Source organism: Sinocyclocheilus rhinocerous, unplaced genomic scaffold, assembly GCF_001515625.1.
Source record: "Sinocyclocheilus rhinocerous isolate Xijiao unplaced genomic scaffold, SAMN03320098_v1.1 scaffold293, whole genome shotgun sequence".
In the NCBI taxonomy this organism is placed as follows: domain Eukaryota; kingdom Metazoa; phylum Chordata; class Actinopteri; order Cypriniformes; family Cyprinidae; genus Sinocyclocheilus; species Sinocyclocheilus rhinocerous.
Genome location: NW_015643297.1, coordinates 306,437 through 329,490, shown reverse-complemented (window position 1 = coordinate 329,490; position 23,054 = coordinate 306,437). Strand labels below are relative to the sequence as shown.

General features: G+C 36.6%; 1 protein-coding gene across 1 annotated transcript in view; it reads left to right on the top strand.

Moving 5' to 3' along the window:
- Positions 1 to 23,054, top strand: part of LOC107757301 (mediator of RNA polymerase II transcription subunit 27) — a 63,409-nt gene that overhangs the window by 6,478 nt on the left and 33,877 nt on the right. Inside the window, exon 3 of the mRNA XM_016574745.1 lies at positions 17,227 to 17,357. Within this exon, the coding sequence (XP_016430231.1) occupies positions 17,227 to 17,357 (131 nt within the window). The remainder of the gene's footprint in view (positions 1 to 17,226; positions 17,358 to 23,054) is intronic.

The following is a 23,054-nucleotide window of genomic DNA, read 5'->3' as shown; positions in this document are numbered from 1 at the left end:
AAAACTTTTTTTTTTTTTTTTTTTTTTTGTTATACCGGAATTGAATTTTGAAATATTTCCTGTCTTTTCCTGTCTCCTGTCAATGAAAGCCCAGAGGTGCTTTCATTGACACTTTTTCATTCCTTTTATCAAGTTAAGTGGTTGTGCATCCCTTTCTGTTAAACTACAACATTTACGGAATTCACAATTGTAATGGCACCATATTGTTAAAAAGGATCACCCCCTCCTAAAAATGACTTGTAAACTCAATCAGGTGTAGCTAATCACCTTCTCAATGGCACACAAAACTGTGATCAGATGTGGTCATTAGTTCAGCATGAAAGGAGTTTTCCTGGAGCATTTCAGTCCTTGGTAGTGAAGCTGAAGCAAACAATCAACTATGGGTGGCAAGGCACTGTCAAAAGATCTCCGGGATAAAGTTGTGGTCAGACACAGTGAAGTCTATTATTAAGAAGTAAAAGGTATTTGGTTCAACACAGACCCTCCCTGGATCAGGACGTCACTCCAAACTGGATGAAAGAGCCAGGAGGAAACTGGCCAGAGAGGCGACCAAGAGTCCTACAGCAACTCTGAAACGTTGGTTGCAAAAAAAGCCACTCCTCAAGAAAAGCCACATGCAGTCACGACTGAGCTTTGCCAAAACACACCTTGAAGATTCTGAGGCAGAGGAGACTAATGCTAAGTTCACACTACACGACTTTAAACGTTGGCAGATCGCTGTGCTTTTCAGACTACTGTACATGACTTGATTGTCTGTCTTTAAGTCGTTGTGGTGTTCACAATACGTGACTCTATGTAAATGAATTACATATGAATTACAAAAAAAAAAAAATTTCAATGGAAATAAAGTACTAATAAAAAAATATAGTAGTATCTCAAAGATACTAAAGTAACACTGCCTGTAACTTTCAGCAGCTTTCTATTTTTTCTATTCTATCTACTTGTTTTTCTTTGTGTGTGTGTGTGTGTGTGTGTGTGTGCGTGAACCTGTTATACTGTATTATGACAGCACTTTTTTTTTAAATAAATTTAAATATCGTGATAATACCGTATACCGTGAAAAAAGCATTAGCAATTAATCGCAACATGAGAATTTGATACCGGCATATCCCTATTTGTAAGTCACTTTGGATAAAAGCATCTGCTAAATGACTAAATGTAAATGTAAACTTGTAAGTGTCACGCGGCCGTGGTTGTAGGAATTGCGCACGACGAATGAGTTGGAGTAAAGGTGCATAAAGGAGTAAAGGTCTTTAATAAACATCAACTCACTAAGTTGAAAATAACATTAATCCAACACAAGACACAGAAACTGAGGGCTTATAAGGAAGGCAAACTGAGGAGCAAACGAGATGAATAATACAACACAGGTGATCAGAATAAACGATGATTAACTAAATGAGAACAGGAACTGAACCAAATAGGGGCAAACAGGAACTAAACAAACAAACACGTTACAGTATGCTTCCCCCCACTTTTTTCAGTTCCATTTGGTGCCACTAGTGGTGCAGAAATTGCTTGCTTCACCTTTAATGGTTGTGAAAGCAATATATATTTTTGTTTAGATTAAAGTTCACTGATGAATTGCATAATACAACCAATTTATTTAGCGCTATAGTATAGATTGTTTCAAAGCAGCTTCACAGTAATAAACAGGAAAATATTGTGTTTCAACTAAAAGAAACTTGCACTGATTGATCTTGAAATATGTCAGTGCCCTTGTTTTGTCTCAAGATGCACACCGGTAATGATTTTTCTAAGGCATGTTTATAAAAATTACTTTAAAATCCTAATTGAAAGGAAGGAGTGCAGAAGGTTAAATAAAATCAATAAATAAGTTCAATAAATCATAAATAGCAAGCATTGTTATGAATTTACCAATTAGACCTTGCATTGTGATTGGCTGAGCTACATTCCAGGGAGAGACAAAATCTTGTGATAAATTTGTATTCTGTTGATCCACTGCAGCAATCAAAGCTAAATTAATGATGTTGTAACTTAGCAAATGCATAACCTTGCAACTCTTCAGCAGAGCAGTGGCACTATTTCATGGTATAGATTGAGTGGTACTGGTTAATCACAAAGTAAAGCTTGACTGGCATATTGCATAGATAACACCAAGATTCTGATTCAGCTCATCACTGCAATAAAACAAATTATTACATTTAAATCAATTTGAAGTTGCAAATAACTTAGTATATCTCACAGGCCGATGAAGCAGTGTGATGTACAGGTTGTCCTCTTGATCTGTGTATGCGTCAAGGGCATGGAAGTCAGTTTCCTCCCCAGGTGTAATGGCCACCCACTGAGTTGTTGATTGGACACCGTAGGCATGCAGATGCTCAGAAAAGCACCAGGTTTTGTAGATTCTTCCACACAATTTCCACTGACTATGGTACTTAACAATACGTATAACTTTTAAAAAAACTGGGATTTCCTCAGCATGCACAAGGTCAAGGATCAAGAAGTCTCCAGTGGTGTATTTGACTCTGTCATATACCACTTGTTTGGTTTTCCAGAGTGTCTCACTCAGTTCAGCTGTGTCCTCTGCAATAATCTCCCGAAGCTGAGAGGGTAGTGCATGCAAAGGTATCTCTATTAAAGAGTACGGGACATCTTCAGAGCCATGGTTTCCAGGTGATTGTGCTTCCCAACACTGGCGCATTTGATAGCGCTTTGCCAGAGTCTTTGCAATATTCTGGTAATTGTTTACAATCGATGAAAGACGTTTAAAGTACAGGTGTTTGGCCTCATACCTGAGACACCAATGTGCTCTCAGTGGACCGTGCTGTTTGATTAATCGAGGATAGTGAACCAGAAAGTGAATCTTTGGAGTGAAGTTGTTAGGGAAAAAGCTTCTGGAAACTCTTAAAAAATTCTGTGATGAGAGCAGACAGTGGACTTAGCCAACTTGTTTTGATCACAGGTGCCAGTACTATTTCACATATAGATCTTAATAGCAAATAGAGAGCCCAGTAAGTGTTTTCCTGAGGGACGAAGCTTCCAATCAAAAAAGGTAAGAGTCGGAAAAGGGTCAGTTTTTCAACGGCTTTTCCTGGGATGACACCTTGCTGCAGAGCAGATGGCTTCAGCAAAACAGGCCTGTGAGTGATATCGTTTTGTCCAAAGGGGAATTGTTGTAGCTGGTCATTAAACTGTTGCAGTGTTACCAGTCTTTCACGGGTAAGCTTTAGCAAGACTAATTTCAGAACCTGTGGGATGACCCCTTCAAGAATATCATGCATTAAGTCAGGCGGGAAGGATTCAGTAACCTCAAAATGAGGCAGTTTATCAAAAGGGCAGCATCCAGTAACACCATACAAGGATTTACCATCTAACACTTGTAAATGTCTAAGGTGTGTGTCAGGAGTCCGGAGAATACACTCACTTTCCTCAGTTTTGTTACCAATGTCACGGTGGTGGCACAGACAGAAACGACAGATCCGTCCTTGACTAAAGCAAGTATTGAAGCCGGCCAAGGAATGGGCTGATAAATTGTCAGCACAAATGGAAATCACAGAGCCTTTGAAAATGCAGGACTGGTCTTCAATGTCAACTGATACACCGCGGCACTGAAGTTCACAAAGGTCACGAAGAAGAGGATGCAAAATTTGCTCATAACCATACTTCTGAAGCAATCGGTTTCTGACAAGTACAGCCACATGTATATTTTGAAGACTGGAACGATACTTCAGTGGAATATTTCCAAGAACAAAGTAGACGCTTGAAATTTTGTGGATCTGCTTTTTGGATCCTACAATTTCAACAATTTCAAATTCATCAGTATATAACTGGAGCCTCAGCTGTGTCTCAGAGCCATCAAAAAGCTGAAAAATCTGAAAAATTAATCCATCTGTGAAGTCTTTAAGTGTTTCTCCATCAAAAACTGTGTCTTCCACAACATGATGAAAAACATCATCTCTTTTCAGAATATTTTTTAAAACTTCCAAAATGGGAATGTACTGGAAAGTCTCTTTTCTTCCTGTTGAGTCATATCCAAGTAAATACTCGACAGGTTCAATTAACCCAAACTCTCTAATACAGTACCTCTCAAACTGATAGTCTGACACAATAACATCAAAACACTTCCCAAAAAGGTTGTCTTCAACCAAGGACTTCAATTTTAAATGATTGTCAATCTTGATATTTGCTTCTTCAAGACAGAACTGTAGAAGGTCCCTAGACTGCTCATTAAAAAGTTCAATCAGTATTTTCACTTCACGAGTAATAGTATGCCGAACAGTTTTGGGGAGGATGTGCTTTTCTTGAAGTTTTAAACAAAACAATGCGAAATGTCTCTCAATTAGTGTTCTGAACCCACATATTTTTTCAGAAAAAGTGATATTTGGTTCTTCAGAATCAAAAGTCTCCTCCAAATCATTAAAAGTAGTTAAGGTGCCTGGAGCCTCCCGATTGTTCTCAGAGTCCTCTGCGTTTCTCAAGATTTTATGATTCCGAAAAACATGGACACGTAAAGAACTCACTCTTTTGTACCTTTTTTGGCAGCCATTATGTCCACATACAACAAAGAAATGTGGCTCATTCTCATGGAAATACTGCAGGTGTTTGAGGTATTTGTTGTAAGACTGTTCTTACATGGCAATTTATACAGTAGCGGTGCTATATAGCACCTCAACCACCCCGAAGAACCGCTGAAGAACCAAAATTTTTTTGTACAGGTTTTATGGTAGTCTATCTATATAGCACCTCATCGACTCCAAACAACCGCTGAAGAACCATACAGGGGCTTAACAGGTTCTTTACACGGTAGTGGTGCTATATAGCACCTTAACCACTCCAAAGAACTGCTGAAGAACCGCTGAAGAACCTTTTTTTTTTTAGAGTGTAGTCCTGGCTTAAGCTAAGCCCCGTCTGTGAAACCGGGCCTATGTTGCATACTTCATGAATTATGAAAGGACTTTATTTAAGAACGTAAACTGGGTCAAATTGGGTTTCATATTGACTTTTAAGGTCAAAACTTTTCTGCACTTTTTCCAGTTTGAAAACTTGAACTAAATGTCTGTGTTCTCCTGGTCTCATCAGAGTGAGCCGGTACTGCATCAGGTTCAGGATGCTTTGTGAGCTTCCTCTGCCCTCTGGGTGGTAGGCCAGCTGTTTTCCCACACTCTGAGGGTCGGAGCGGTACAGCAGGTTTAGTTGTGTCTGGGCTGGATGGTGTGCGGGCAAACATGGGCGTGAGGCCAAAACCAAGCCTCTCTGCAGTAGTATTGATGCTTCCTCGCTGTCTGCCCGGACAGCACCACCCCCACCCCACTGTAAACATGATCGATGTGGACGTTTCCGCCATGCAAACTACCCCAGGATTAATGCGCTTGGTGCTTTTAGTAAGGCTGTTTTTGGCCATTGTCTCCTTTGGGTCGGTTTTTTTAGTCTGGTGACCCATCAACCTGCGGTGTGGGCATCAGATATCAGTTGGTATTTAGGATTAGATGGAGTTTTATTATTCAGTATGATCATTCATCCTGGCATATTTATACAGTTGCACCTTTGACAAAGACCATCTTATAATATTGCTAATTGCATTTTTAGTGAGTATGTAATCTATTCAAGTGCTGCAGTCTGTTAAAGTTGGTCCAGTTGGATTTGAGAGTGAATAGATCAACAGTTAATTAAAGGGAAACATGTTTTGCCTTTGGCTACTAGCTGTCACTCACCCTCATTATGTCCTGATGTGTTTTGTCTCAGGACTCTCAAGGTCCACTTCTTCCTGAGGCCTTAGGTTTTTTTTAAGTGAGAAGCATTTTACATTAGAAAATATTAAAGGAGTAGTTCACTTCCAGAATGAAAATTTCGTCATCATTTACTCACCCTCCAAACCTGTATGAGTTTCTTTCTTCTGTTGAACACATAAGATATTTAAAAAAATGTTGGTATCCGAACAGTAGATGGGCACCATTGACTTCCATAGTATTTTTTTCCTACTCACTCATTCAGGTTTGGAACAAGTGGAGGGTGTAAATGATGATGAAATTTTCATTCTGGAAGTGCTGCAGTCTGTTAAAGTTGGTCCAGTTGGATTTGAGAGTGAATAGATCAACAGTTAATTAAAGGGAAACATGTTTTGCCTTTGGCTACTAGCTGTCACTCACCCTCATTATGTCCTGATGTGTTTTGTCTCAGGACTCTCAAGGTCCACTTCTTCCTGAAGCCTTAGGTTTTTTTTAAGTGAGAACCATTTTACATTAGAAAATATTAAAGGAGTAGTTCACTTCCAGAATGAAAATTTCGTCATCATTTACTCACCCTCCAAACCTGTATGAGTTTCTTTCTTCTGTTGAACACATAAGAAGATATTTTAAAAAATGTTGGTATCCGAACAGTAGATGGGCACCATTGACTTCCATAGTATTTTTTTCCTACTCACTCATTCAGGTTTGGAACAAGTGGAGGGTGTAAATGATGATGAAATTTTCATTCTGGAAGTGAACTACTCCTCTAAGTACAAAATAAAGCAGGGACATTTAAAAAAAAAAAAAAATGAATCTTACTATTTTCAAGATCACTTGACCAGCTTTTGTCATGCAGCATTGGTATTGCTTCTTAGCTCTCTACAAATGTCTTAAGTTTGTGTTTATCGTAGGATCTTCTTGACTGCATGACTTCTCATTGTCAGTTGGAAGCCTATCATGAGAATGATGATTTAATGACTGTTTAACTGTATTTAACACATGGTTGTGCGCTGTCAGTACAACAGAGAGGTCAGGGTGCACAGAGAGACGTTTAAGCACCTGCTTATCCCTATATCAGTGCACAGTTAAGACATCAAGCTATTATTCTGTCATCTATAAATACTTGAGCTCCCCTAGTGCCAGTAGACCAGGAGCACATGAATTATGTGTCATTGCAGACTTTTTTTGCAGAAATGTTTCATGATTTTAATCTCTGTTTGCGCTGAGAGTTTGTATTTGTGTCTCAGGGGTTAAATCTTGGGTACAGTGAAAGTATACCCGTTGGCTTAGTTCTCTAAAACAAAAATCTTTCTTCGTATAATAGAATAAAGAAACATTAGACACAAAAAAGACATTTTTGTTATCATTTACTCACCTTCATGATGTTTCAATCCCATATTATAATGGTAAAGACAAAAAGGAGCATAAAAATAGTCCATACAACTTGATATTGAATGGTGTATGGATCCGTGTGGACTATTTTTATGGTGTTATTTATTTATTTATTTTAATCATTAATTTTAAGCACAAGTATATGCCAGTGTCTTTTGGTTTTGGAAAAGAACAGCTTGGGGAGTACAAGTTTTATAATAACACCAGGAAGAGTAAATTATGATATTTTCTATATAAATATTTCCTATAACAATATAAAGGTATTATAAAAATCAACATAATTATTTTCAGCTTTGAATTTGTACATTTGACTTGACAATGATGAGCCTTTTGCGCATCAATAAATGTGTGTATTTTTAGTATATTTTTAATGTAATTAATTTGATATGTAATATTATGTAATTAATGTAATATAACTTGTTATAGTTATCATATATTCACCTTACATATAATATAGTGTGTTTATAGTAGTGTTGTCAAAAGTACCAACCGCGATACCACTCGACTAGTTTATAGATGTAATTGGTATGTTGGTTAATGCTTATTTAGGTCTATTTGATCTATTTATTGAAATTATTGTGTGTGTATATTGTGAATTTGTGTTTTATGTGAGTGGTCTGGCATTGAAAAATTTCTCTCTATATACTGTAAAATGCATTATAAAATTCATAATAATTCATTGGAATCAAGTTCAAGTGAGTAGGGAAATATGATTATTTTTACACTTTATTAGATTACAAGTAACACTATGCAAATGTACATCCCATTTAATTAAGCCAAAGCCTCAGGAAAGAGGAGACCTTGAGATTGCTGGAGCCAAACACATCGGGCAATAAGCGATGGTGATTGACAGCTAGTAACCAAGGGCCAAACATGTTTCCCTTTAATTGTCTTTCGTATAACATGCGAGCATGCATCATGGGTGCATATGTCTGTGATTGAAGGAAACTCTGTGAGTAAAATGAGGCACAGTCTTCGTTGACTTTCACAAGGTCACTTTGCCATCGGCGCTCTGATATTCTTCTTCTTCAGCGACCAGCTTGCACAACCGGACAACTAATGAGATCAAAAGATTAAGAAGCAGAAATTAGCCCCACTTGTGTGAAATTGCTAAGGTTGTAATTTGCTTATGTATTAAAGAAAAATCTATTATTTATACAGTGAAACTTTACATAAGCAATCCCTTCATTCAAACAGATTGAATCTAATCTCAAAGACATTCCACATTTGACTACATTCTAAAACATGGAGGGAATTAAAATCATATACATGGAGTTGAGCCAGCTTAGACAGCGCTCAGACTATTGATGAGCTAAGGGAACAGTGGAGATGTATTTTATTTTTTATTTAATTTCTGTTATATCCGCTATGTCTGTCATGATACTAACTTTTCAGTAGAGGTCGACCGATTGATCGGCTGACCGATTAATCGGCCGATTTTTGGCATTTTTGAATTAATCGGCAACGGCCGATTGTGCTGCAAATTAGGCAGATTTATAGGCAGGCGCATCTGCAGGCAGCTAAGCGTTGTTGCGGAATGCCGGAGAGGAGAATCTCTCTCTGGCTGCGTGAGCGTCACGGAGCAACTCGCACTCTGCAGCCGCTTCTTGTTCACACACCGTTTCAGCTAATGATGGCAGGGCAAAACAGACCGTTTTGAAAGCGTAATTACATTTTACCCTACTAGAATTTATGCCGGAAAGTTATCATATTCATGTGCAACAAGTCATTTGCATGTGAAAGTGGAAACACATGCAGTTCAGACGAAACGTCTGGGCTGATTATAACGTGCACGTTAACTTTCCAGGGCTACTACTACTATTACTATCTTGTACCCTGCAATAATCATTTAATCAAACTCACTTTTATGAGATGAAGGAAAAAAATAAAAAATCGGCCGAACATATCGGCCCAAAAAAGCGGCATCATATATCGGCCATCGGCTGCCCTGATTTCTAAATATCGGCATCGGCCAGTGAAAAACCCATATCGGTCAACCTCTACTTTTGAGTAATTGATGTCAATACCAGTAAAATGTAATGTTTTTCATTACCGATTTGTATTTTTTTTAAATAATTTATTATTATTATTATTTGAACAGCAAATAAAAATAAATAAAATAATTAAATGCATCTTTATTTACCTATTTAAAGGGATACTTCAGCCAAAAATTAAAATTGTCTTCATTTATTCACCTTTGTCATTCCAAACCATGTTTTTCTTTTTTTCAGTGAAACACGATATTTTAAACAATGTCTCTGTTTCTTGATGTTAAAGTTCTTTTGACCGAAACTCCACCTTTTATGCATGCAGACAATCTTGATTTTAGTAATTGAGTTGCCACTAGGCTGGGTGTCTAACCGCTATATCATAAGTAAATCCCTTGTGTCAGAGTTTATATTATGGATATTTATATATAATCACAGAGCCTGCAACCTTTTTTTTGCCCTCAAACTAATCAAAAGAATGCTGTGAATGTTGCAGAGGCTCGTGGCCTTTCACATCGTACAATGTCCTGAAACCTTACAGCTGGTTAGACGCTTTAATGATGGCTTGAACGAAGCTGTCAGAAGAAACAAATGGCAGGCCTCAAACCCAGAGCCCACAATAAGATCAGAGAGCAGCGGACTTGCCATCACAACATGTTTCAGCCCTGTAGTTAATGATGGAGCATGTGTTTGCCAATTGCTGTGCCAGGGAGGACTAATAGCCTGGTCAGTCTTAAAGATCAGTGTGCCACGAAGGGACGAAAAAGGTTGGAAAAGAATGAGAAACAACTAAGAGGGGCCGGAAAAAAAGCAGCGACCTTTTGAAAATGCACTGCTCTGAGAAAAATGTTTGATGTGGTAACTTTAGCAAGCTTGGATTCATTATTAGTTCCAAGACAAGGGAGTGTAAAGTTGAAAGAACAGTTGTCTCCGCTCGCCTTGGCCTGCTAATTCCTCATTAAAAGAGCAAGGGACAAGCGAGAACCTTTGATATATTTTTTTTCCCCAGTGTTTGCTATTCATATGAGTGAATGTTCATTTAAATTGTTTGTTTGGAAGGCCATGGGGAGATGTCTGTTTGTAAAGTTTTAGATTGATGGCAAAATTGGATGAACCTAGATGATAATGGAACTTCCTTGTAGGGTTTAACCTAATTGTTATCACTGCTTGTTTCTTGGTTTGTAAATGGTTTATAGCTGGTAATTTGCTTCATTTTCTGAACATTCCAAGCATTTGAAATTCAGGGTACGTTTACACAAGTGCGTTTAGTTTTAAAACGCATAACTTTTGCTACGGTTACGGTTACATGTGACCTGTGTTTTCGTTGTGTAGTGTGGACTGAGAACGTTTCTGAAATGCAGTAAAAACACCAGTGTAGATGAGGATCGTTTTCATTTTAAAACGCCATTTTAAAATGAAAACGCACTAGTGTAAACATAGCTTTAATGTAAATTAATAATTGAAATGGAAAAATGTCTATCCATCAGCTCATAGAATTGGATATACATGTTTGGTGTCTTGTTTTTTTTATTTTTATTAATTTAATTTAATTTTTTTATTTAATAAGTCTATCCGGCTTTAACCATTTTCTTGTAATTGCTTGGTGCTTGGATAATTCACCCAAAACGAGTAATCTGATGTGTTTTAAAAGTCTTCTGCTTTTTGCATAATATAAAGGAGAAAGTATACTTTGGTTTTTACTAACAGTGTTTGCTGATTTTCAGTTTTATATACCTATTTAAACTTTGTGTAGCCTAAGTAATTTATTTTATTAGGCATATATGGTGTATTTTTATTCGTTTTGTTAATAAAAGTTCTGAGTTTGACCTTGTTGCTTGAATTGAGTCAACGCCAAATTGCCGCTAATTTGAAAGTGAAAGTAAAATGCGCACGGCGCTTTTTCTAACTATTTGAAAGCCAAGAAATCCGAGGAAAAGAGGGAAAACTCAAATGAACAATTGCTTGGTGGCGAATTGCGTCACTTTGAAAGTAAAAAAGTAAAATGCGCACGGCACTTTTACAAGCCATTTGAAAGCGAAGAAAAGAGGGGAAACTCAAACGAACTAACACTGGACAGAGATGAAGCTTTGAATAACAGATTAACAGAAGTTTGGTCTTTTTCTTACATTGAGCTGTCGATTGACTTCAGAAGTCATCTGAACTACTTTTTATGGTAGTCCCATAAAAAATAAAAAAACAACAGCAATTCAGAAGACATAATTTTATGTTTGGGTGTAGGCCTACTGTTCCTTTAAAACTGTTTTGATATCACATCCTTATTCAATCACTGCCTGTAGAAACTTGTTTAAATCCAAATGGGTTTCCTGCATGGAAAAATGTCTGATCTCATTTGCGTTACCCATAACCCTGATTTATGAGAACCAGGCATAGAAAATACCCTAGACCTTGAGATCCCTGGCTGATATTTAAAAATTAATTAACCCCTGACTGCAGCATTGCTGTCTCTTCCTCTCTCCGCCCGTCAATCTCTCTTTCCCTCTTCCACCTTCCCAGTCTTGAGGTGTCTGTTTTCTGTCTCTTATTGCATGGGGATTAATATCTTAATTATCGCTTGTTACTAAATATTTTCAATGAGACCATAGATTATGCATATGGATACAACAGCCTTTATGTAACATTTTCAGCTGCTGCTATGTCTTGGTTATTCATTCTATCGGTTTATCAGTTTATTCAAGTTACTGGTGAGCTGTTCTCCGCGCTGAGGTTGCAGGGATTTATATGTATATTAAATTGCATATTTAATTGCACTCTCTAAAGATCTGGCATTTAGCAAACATTTTTTATCCTAAGAAACTATAGTTCTTCAAGGGACAGTTTCCCATGAGCAACATTATCTGACATCCCGCTAAATGTTTCTAAATTACACAATTTTTGGCTTCGCAACCTGTCATAGCTTTTAGAAATCTGATTATAAAGTAAATATTGTTGGTAAAAGTAAAATGTGATTAGAATTTGACTCTTTCTGCACTCTCTACATTCTCCAAGTAGTCTACCTCTCAAAATCGAGCAGAACTGAGTTGAACAAATTGAGCCGATTTTCCCCTCAAGGCTGTGTAAAGTTTTTTGGGGATTTTTAGATAAAGATGCACTCATACAAACAGTCATTTCATCATTTTTCGGTGCAGAGTTACAAGCGGCGAATGATCAAAGAGAGTTGTTTCAACTTGTACTTAATATTCGTGCATGGTTTTGCTGTTCCCTCCTCGGCGAAGCTTCTTTGAATAGATATTGGATTTGATGGGAGTATGCAATTAGTTGCATGGAATAATGCAGGGACATTCCCTTGCATAAATACTAGTCCTCTAGCTCGGCTTATAGTATTATATGCAAATGCATCGGGAATGAGATGCACTGCAGTCTGAGCATTGCAGAGATCTGAAAGATGGTGGTGGATGATGCACTGTCTTCTTAAAAAAAATAATCTTTAAAAGGCCTTAAAAAAATTAAGTGTTTTTAAATGTTCCAGGACATCCTGTGTGAGAAAACACTAACACTTTACATGAAGCATATACATATATCATGCATAATAATTTACAATCTATTATATGTTGTGAATTACTATATACATTAGTATGTACCCAATAAATACAATATTTTTAAGATTTAAATTGCATATAGTTTCAAGCTGAAATATTTTAAAGATTTATCGTGCAGCCCTAATATATATATATACATGTATGTGTGTGTGTGTGTGTGTGTGTGTGTGTACATGCATATATACACAGCCTTCAAGTAAAGTGTTTCCAAAGGTTTCCTTGGAATGCATTTGTGTGTTTTTGAATGGTCTTATTTAAATCAGGGTGTGTAACATCTTCGATTGAATTATAGCATGATAATGTGGTTTAGCTCAATGCAATGGTTTTTCTGTGCTTTTGTGATTGCGTCTGCTTCTAGTGAAAGAGGCTGTCTTGTTTTGTTCCATTTGATGGTGACATTGATGGTGTGTGCTTGTCCCATGCATCCTCTCACAAATCAGATTCTGACCCCGCGCTTTAATCTTCAACTGCCCCAATGAGATGACACTTTCAGCTGCCTGACAGCATTCTGGGTAATGCCTATCTTGTCCTCTGAGTCTTTCTCTCTCTCTCTTGTACTCATTCTCCGCTGTCCTCCAAGTGTTTTGTCCTTTGCCTCAGTGTTTTTTCACTGTTCCTCTTTTTTTTGTGAACAAGGCTTCAGCTTCTAGATGTTGCTCTGGGTTCCTCTAATTGACAGAAATACATAGGCCCTTTAGGACTGGACAGCATAGTTTTAATCTCTTTTTCAGAATCTCAATGTTTTTCAACCTTTTGACAATATTCAGTGTATATTTTGATATTAATGTATTTGCTTATAGTTAACATGAAAAGTTTGCAACCCATTTTAATTCTGTTATGTTTCTGAGTAAGACAGGATATTCAACAAGAAAAATGTATAGGATGAGACTATTTAATCTACCCGGTATTTATTAAATGAGTGTTTTATGTCAGAATTGATGCAGGTGACATTTTAATAGAAAATTGTGAAAAGTATATATGTATTAGAATTGTTTACATTTTATTGAAAGAAATTTCATATGCTTACCAAGGTTTATCCATTATTATTGGTTCTCAATTATTAATGACGGTTCTTATTAGTATCCGTGTTGAACTTTTTTTGGCTGCTTAATATTTTTGTGGAAACTGTGATAGGTTGTTTTTTTTTCCTGGGTTCTGGGAATAAAAAATTTAAAAGAACAGCATTTATTTGAAATAGAAATATTTTAACTTTTTTTGGCTGCTTAATATTTTTGTGGAAACTGTGATAGGTTTTTTTTTTTTCCTGGGTTCTGGGAATAAAAAATTTAAAAGAACAGCATTTATTTGAAATAGAAATATTTTCTAACATTGTCTTTACTGTAACTTTTGATTAATTTAATGCATCCTTGCTGAATAAAAATATTGACTACAACTTCAAAAACAAAATTAATTAAGAAAATCTTACTGACCCCAAACTTTTAAATGGCAGCAAAAAAAAAAAAAAAGGGAAAAAAAAGAAATTTCTTGAATTGATTTGATTTAATTTACTGTTGGCTTTACAGTGGTGCTTTTATTTTTAAATAAAAAAAATATAATTTTAACCAATGCAAGTATTCATATTCAAATGGTTTCATATGAAATACAGTAAAAAGTATTTTATTTAAAAAATAAAGTAAAATTTGGAAGTGACACTTCTCTGAATATTTGGATATCAATTCATTAGAACTGACAGTTTGAATTGAATTGAACATAATTTAATTGAACTTACCAACTCCAGTTCCAGCAATCTTATCACAAATATATCATAAACAATCAGTATATCGCCCAGTCATATTGTCAGAAGAATATTCTGAATGATCACTCTCTAATATTGGCTCTCTTTTTGTTTTTGTGAAACACTAACCAAACTACAGAATTACCAGGGGCCAATATTTAAACCAGTGGTGATTGATGTGGATGTTTTTAATGCACCAAATCTCTCAAGCCACTTGACATTCAAAGGCGCCTGAGCCATCTTGACAGCATCTTCTATGTGTGTGTTGGTTTTTTTCTTACCTTGTTATGTAGGCTTTTTATTTATTAGCAAGGGCTTTTTATACAGCTGGAGCCCAGCTTACCACCGTACACGCTATGCTCGTACAAGATCTGGCCCTTACCAAGTCGGCTCATTAGCTACAAAAAGGAGATTCAGTTAATTAAAATAATACCCCGTTAACACAGCTGCTTTGGTCAGCCAGATTAAACAGGGGGAGTGCTGCGCCGTCTGCTTCTCACTCAGCGAACGTCGCTCTGCTGCCTTCGAAACATGGCTAATTAGCTCAATAGGAGGAATATTTTAATAGCAATTAATGAGGCACAGGCCTATGCAAGCTCTAATTTAAGAGCCTGGTTTGTGTGGGAGTGCATGCAGATGAATTTGGAAGCCTGATGAGATCGCTTTTGTCACCGCTTGTGTTACGATCAGCCTCGCTCGCAGGATGTTGCTCGCGGACTATTGATTTTCTTGAGATATCCCAGCACGCTGACTGCCCAGAGCAGCAGTGTTGGAGAAGATACTTTGAAGGTGTAGTTCGTCAAGCAATAAGCTACTCATTATTAAAAGTAGCTGATTTCCAATCAAGTTAGCCTTTTGGTAGTTAGCTAGCATTGAAGTTCTCCTAGGCTGCGTTTCTCAAAAGCATCGTAACTTAAGCCTAAGAAGTCCATAGAACCATTGGCACCAATGGAAAGCAATTTCCCAATATTCAACTGCCCAGATGTTGGTTAAGCATGCAGGATGATGTCCGTGGTATCAGGTCCAGAGTTCTGTCACATCCATTAACATATGTCTTGAGTGGCGGAGTGCTACACCTGAGCATTCTGGGTAGCGGACACCTTTCACATGGTTTCATCACATGAGTAGAAGAGCTATTGACAGACTTCTGCTATACTGCAACTTAAAAGCCAAAGATATTACACGTGCCATGTTACGTTCAACATAGTAAGACAGGCGGCGAGGAGGAGGAGGTGGGCAGGAGACGAGGAGGAACACAAGGAAAACGTGATTGAGTACTATATGCAAGCAACTGTGCTTTCTCCCAGAAGAACAGATTGTTGACAAGATTGGAACTGTGCTTTGGGTAAACAATTCATAAAGCCCAATCAGGTTGTGATGATTTTGTTTTATATTTTAGCTGTTCTTTGTAAAGCTGCAGAAGATTCTCTGGACACTCATGTTCTGAGTTTCTGAATTCAGGGCTTGAATACAGTCACTGTGGGACTCAAATTTCACCCACTGGCCATAAAACTCTGAATAGATGCAGAAGGTAGATGTGATTGTATAGCTTGACAATTACAGTTGTCTGTTAAGTGTTAATATATTCCTTACTGAAACAGGAAGCATTGAAGGTGTGTTATAATACTTTTTGTATACATTTTAATTCCTTTTTTTAACAGTTCTATCTGATTATTAGATAGACTTCTATCCATATTAGACAGAACTGAACGACGACACTGCTCACATTCTCCCTCTTGTTCACTACAAGAGGGAGAATGTGAGCAGTGTGCGCTCAGGTGCTGGCGTTCACTCAGAGCCGTCAAAATAAAAGTCCCGCCTCGAACACATCGGCCAACCAGAAAAACTTATCGGCCCATGCCGATATTTGAAAAGTGCCAAATATCGGCCGATATATTGGCCTTGGCAATATATCGGTCGACCACTAATTATAATAATAATAAAATTTCAAACAATAAAATGAATCGGTGTCATTATGCAGTAGTAAATGTTTATTATTTTATTATTTTGCATTTACAATAGACCTTATGCATCAGAGAAACAAGTGCGCAGCCATCTTTAGAATTTGGTCTTTGAACTTCTGTTTTTGCAGTACCTATAGCATCACTGTTGAAGAGAATTAGGTGGTGAAGTGGATTTACTTATTGTAGAGTTAACGAAAGTTATCATGTGCATTGTAATGTTTGAAACGGATGTCATAACAAATGGCAGTAGACTGGGAAGATTTTAAAACGAGCGGTTCATTCAAATTCTTAGGACCTTACTTTCATGCTGTGGAAATACAAATAGAACGAGGGACGGAGCTACATAAGGTCTACTCTGCTGCATAATGAGTTTCTTTTTATTGTTTTGAATAAATATACATACATATTCATATCTATATACTTTTAAATTAATCAAAGTGACAGTAACGACAGTTATAATGTTACAGGTGATTTCAATTTCAAAATTATGATTATTTAAAAACTTGTTTATTCATCAGAGAATCTTGGGGGAAAATATATCATGGTTTTCACAAAAAATATTAAGCAGCACAACTGTTTTTAACATTGAAAAATATTTCTTGAGCACCATATCAGTGTATTAGAATGATTTCTGAAGGATCATGTGACTGAAGACTGGAGTAAAAAAAAAATCAGCTTTGCCATCATATAAATAAATTACATTTTTAAATGTATTCAAATTGTAAACTTTAAAATATAACATGAATTGTTATAAATTTTTCACTTTTATTGTAAATATATATATGTTATGTTATTGTGTATTCCAAATAAAGACCAAATAAATGGAATTGAATAATCATGTTCAGAATATGTGTTCATTTTACAGCCCTAGTACATGAATATCTGTTTTTCTTTCTGTAGTTACAGTACCATGCAGGTCTGGCCTCCAGTCTTCTAAACCAACAGTCACTCAAACGCTCAGCCAATCAGATGGGAACATCTGCCAAAAGAAGACCCAAAGTCCAGCCCAGCACTCTAGCTCTTCCAACACAGTGAGTATGAGGTCATAATTTTTAACAGTTTCTCATAACCAGAGATGTGAAAGTTTATGATGCTCCCAATAGGCTCTTTTACACATCAAACCAGTTTAGTTGTTGTTAACTTTGTCCAGTAAATGTACCACATATGGACTTGATTCTCATGTACAACATAGATGTAGGATTAAAAAAGTACAACACAAGGCCTACATTCATGAAAACCGAAGTCACCGGCATCTGCTTGTCCGTAGAACCATTAGCAGCAGGTCAGAGGTGACCATTGATTCTCTTCCTCTCTATTGGTTCATCTGATTACAGTGACAGAGTAGAATAGCTCATTGTCTTCCTGGGGTCTTAGACCATCCGCTTTAATAATAAAGCACTGAGAGTGAACAGAGAGGAGAAGAGAGCATGGACTCTGGAGGGAAGATGAAAGACGGATGGAGAATGAACAGAAAATAAGTATGAAGGGACCGACAGAAGAGACTAGAGCGGAGCCCAGGTGGTCTGTGTCCCTCTGAAAAGCCCACTGATGGGATACCACTCCTGTTTATCCTTGCAAATGTGCTCTTTGCAATCTGATTCTGTTTATTTTCTTTCCAAGGTCCTTCAAAGTGATTGTTCATTTATTTCAAGTTGTAGTGCTCTCCTTTGCTCTGATGCCTGTTTGGGTACTCGTAGCACAATGTGCTGACAGATGCTGAAGGACAAGGAGAAGAAACAGTCCTTTGCCATGTATAATGTCCTATATCAGTGGTCGCCAACCCGTCGATCGCGATCGACTGGTAGATCTTTATCACTGCCCGTGCAGATCGTAAAAAAAATGCAGTGGTTGCTTCTAATTTCAAATGGCTAGATATTTTTGTTTAAAGCCAGTTTGTTTGTTAGAAAGCAAATAGCCAATAAATACATTTGCTTAAAAATCAGTATCAGAATCCAATTTGCTAGTTAAAAAAAAAAAGAAAGAAAGAAAAGAAAATCTGAATTCTGAATCAGCTATGATCAGCGCATCACTAATTAAAATACGAAGTAAAAGTCCTCAAATTTGAAGTACAATCTGGGATGTCTTTTTGTATCAATTCTTCAATAGGTAGGTCTTGTCTTTCATAAAGGCCGAGGTCAGGGATCTTGGGCCTAAAAAGGTTGGTGACCACTGTCCTACATCTACTGCTGTGTCCGAAATCACTCTCTGTTCCCTATATAGTGTTGCCTAAACACTATGGAATGTCAAAAATTTAATTCACTGTATAGTTATGTTTTTGAACCCAGATTTATTGTGTGCAAGCATTCTACATGCATCTGTGTTGTTTTGCCAAGTTTTCCACGCTCCTAAAGTCATCAAAATACAGTAAGGAAATTTATACAAATTAGAAATTAGTCATTTTTATTAATTCATATTTTATGAGTTAGCTCAATGCCAAGTGTTTTATCTTTCTTGATTAATTGATTGAAGTAATACTATTATTTTTTACTTAGAAGATGGTACACAGGGGAAATAAAAAAAAAAAAACGTATTTATTACCTGAAGAAGATATATAACCAGTAACACTGACTAGCAGTTTCAGAGATTTTAGTCTTTCCAAAACTTTACACTATCGTTCAAAAGTTTGAATTTAGTAAGATTTGTAAATGTTTTTGAAAGAAGTCAACTCAGAGGCTCAACAAAACTGCATTTATTGATCAATGATGATTTGGTGATCAAGCAAAAAAAAATAAAAAATAAAATATATATATAATTTTCAAAAGCTGAAACAGTTTTGTTGGCAAATGTTTTTGTGGAAATTGTGATACTTTTTTCAGGATTCTTTGGTAAATTTTTTTGGATTGTTTTTTTTGGAATGTTGTAAATGTCTTTACTGACTCTATTGAGCAATTTAATGCATCCTTGCTGAATAATTGTATTCATTTCTTCAAAAATTACAATCTTACCAAACTCTTGAGCGGTAATTTAGGTATGAGTTGTACTTGACTGGAAATAGCTGCCCAGGGGCGTTACCAAGATGGCAACCAACTGGACTGAACTGTCTTTAAAAGACACTTTGTTTTCATTCACTCCTATCCCAGCGAAGTCCACTATGTGGAGTTCACTATATAGGGAATAGTAACTGAGTGAATTAGAGAGTAATTTCGAACACAACATTCAGAAGGAAGTGTTTGGAAAAGCCTCAAAAACAAATGGAAGCAATTGGTATTTCAAAAAAGCCCCTATATATACCCCGTAACCTGCAGTTTCTATATAATGTCAGTACATGAAAAGCTTCCCCATGTGTCAGAACTGCTGGGGTTGATGCCATTTTTCCTGTTTTTTGTTGCACCAGGCTGCTCAGGTCACAAACAGATGCTCGCCAGACTGAATTCAGTGGATTCGTTTTCATTCATCCACACAAAAAAACATTAACAGTACAGTAAAGTAAGGTGATTATCACAAATCTGATTTTAGGCGACTGAAAGTGCCCTGAACCTGACTGGCCCATCAGTCTACAATGCACTGTGTGTGTTTAATAGCACCGTGCTGTTTTTCGGATGGGAGAGGATGTTGAACGGAGCAAGGTGAACACAGACAGCGGCTCTTCTGTCAAATGTCATTGTCCTGATGAATTTGCCGTTTCTAAAAGGAGCGGCGCATGAATTATGCAGCACAACCTTCATGCGCATTTGCTTTTATGTTGCTTTTTTACGTGCCAGCGTTCTGAACGCATTTCCGTCCAACATTGCTGCTTGCTTAAATGACTGGACCGACAGTAGAAAGTAAGGCTGTCCCAAAACCAGAGGTTTCTAAATGCATTTTAATAGATGTTTACTGTGTAAATAAATAATATGATAAATAATTAGTTGTAACTGACCTAGATTGGGTGTGCTAACTAATTTGCAAGCAAAGGGATGCCCAGTCTCTAGTGATCGAACATTTTCTAATGATAAAAAGAAAATGAGTAGAGGCCTAAAGAACTTTCAAAATAATCAAATCAACAAACCAGACGCTCTATTGATTAATTTATTCAATCAGTTTGTTATAATCATTCATACTGTCATTAATGAACCAGCAGGAGTTGCTACAAAGCGATTTGTTTTAAAATCACGGCATATTAAACTAGCCTGATAATTGAGGCCCAGAGGAGAGTCTGAACGATAGCTGGTCCCATCCTGTGCATTCATCGCAATATTAATCCTGTAAACAGAATTACACCGCATTTACTCATATTATCTGGCTCAAGGGGATCGTGTCTGTGCTTGAACACTTTCCCACCAGCTAAGTAGATAGCAGATAAATACCTTGTATTACTTTAAGTAATCTGTCCACTGTGAGGTAGTTATGATTTGTTCAAATGTTTGTAAGTATCAGATAATGAAATGGTTCATCAGTGAGAGTTTTACTATGTCATGGTGTATGTATTGAAAGTCACCCCCGGTCAGCTCAAGGTGACCTTAGTTTTCGCCAATCGGGGCTTTCTGTTGCTTTTGAATCCTCAGGATATGAGACTGCCGCCCTCCTAGGATCAATGTAGAGTGCTCTTGTCATTTTAGTGCCTCCTGCTCCTATCGGCCAGACAGGCAAAGCCACAGTTACTGAACCGAGACTAATTCACCATACCACCCTCATGAGACCTGCAGATTTCCTTTACATGTTACTATAATTAACAGCCGCTAACCTGCGTCTGTCATACTCCCCCTGCATCCCTCCGAATCACACTTAGCCTAGGTTTATTTAATTCTAAGTAATTTAATGAAGTCTGTATTGTCATTCATACTATGTGGCTGGATTAATCTGTTCAGATTAACATTTGTGTATGCTTTGTTATAAAAGTGTTTAAAATGGTGCCATTCTGAGGAAAGAGTCTCCCAAAGACTTTTTCAAAGGTTTCTTTCTCATCTTCATCTCAGGGAGTTTTGCCTTTGGCTCGTTCATTGGGTTGTTTGTAAAGTGCCGTTCTTTGCAAAGATGCTTTTGAATTCTAATTAAGATTGTAATGAAGAGGTGACTATTGGTTTGGTATATCTGGTTTGTGTGCTGTTCAGAACTGATTGCGAATTTTTCTAATTCCTTTCTAGTTCCTGAGTTTTAATTGAGTTTGAATGCAAGGAAACAGAATTGCAGTGAATTTAGATTCAAAGAAATTCATCTGACTGTAATTTTAACTAGAAAAGCTAAGTTTGCCAAGACAAACTTTGAATGTTGGCTGTTTGAAAGCTTTGAAAAAAGTTTAAAAAGCACTGAAAAATTCATATATTTAATTTTGTTTAATTTTTATATTTGATGGATGATGAATACATGATATATATAATTCATACCTTTAATTTCTGATATTTTTATATTTGATGCATTGATGGATGGGTGGATGGATAGAATTGACTAACATTCAGAAAGCCACCTTTTGAAATTAAATTTATATATTTAATCATATTTAATTAACTTTTCACATTCAAATTTCAATTTAACTAGATTGGTCAATTTAATTTCAAGGTCCCACTTTATATTAAGTGGCCTTAACTACTATGTACTTACATAAAAAATATGTACAATGTACTTATTGTGTTCATATTGTATTGCAAAATTGCTGCTATTGAGGTGGGATATGGGTAAGGTTAGGGACAGGTTTGGTGGTATGGGTAGGATTAAGGATGGGTTGAGGTGTAAGGGATGGGTCAACAGTTTAATTATAAATGTAATTACAGAAATTAATTACAGATGTAATTACATGCAGGTATTTTTAAAATATAAGTACAATGTAAAAGCATCTATGTACACAATAAGTGCATTGTACCAAATGATTAATTAAAATGTAAGTACATAGTAGTTAAGGCCACTTAATATAGAGTGGAACCAAATTAAATTTCCCGTTTTTATGGGGCCAGTGTGTGTTGTGATTGGCAGCACTCGGCGCCTGGTCGGGAAATGTCATGCCTCTTACCATAGATGCCTGTGTGCTTCAGTGTAAATATTGCGTCAAAATCTACACGTTGTAGTCCAAACGAGTCGTTCGTTGTAGTTTTTGAAAATTGATTTCCGTTAAATAAAATATCTCCTTTTGAAGTGGACTTTGAGCTTTGTAACTTTGCAGATCTTTTTTATGCTCAAACAGGAACATTACAGACTAACTAAAGTTGAAAAAGTGAAAAAGCATAATAGGACCCCTTTAAAAGTTAACACAGTACCTGGAGACCTGGCAAAAGTGGCAACATCCACTCAAACCAATTATTATAAATTATCTAGTTTGTGATAAACTAATATGATTTCCACATGTAACATTTCATTATTATTTATCTCTATTTATTTTATCCTATATTTTGATCAGTTATTTTGGGCTATTTTGTAATATGAATTAGGGCTGGGTTTTGACACAAATTTCACGATTCGATTTGATTCTCATTCACAAGCTTTCGATTCGATTACCAATTCGATTCAATATTGATTATTTTGGATATATATCAGGTACAGTACATGCCAAATTTTCTCAAGGAAAAAACATCTCCCAACTGATGCTGTAAAATATACATGAGTCATTTGGTACTACATTAGCGGCTGAAACACAGATTGAGCGATTACATGAGACAGGATATGGATTGTAAAGTTGTAATCTTTCTTTTAATTTAACTTCGAATGTTTAGTCATGTTTATTTTGTGCTGAAACTGGTATTACTGGGGAGGAGATGATCAGTTCACGTGCGCCTCTCGCTGGCGCGTCTGTTGATCTGAGGCGCTACAGCGATCTTTCA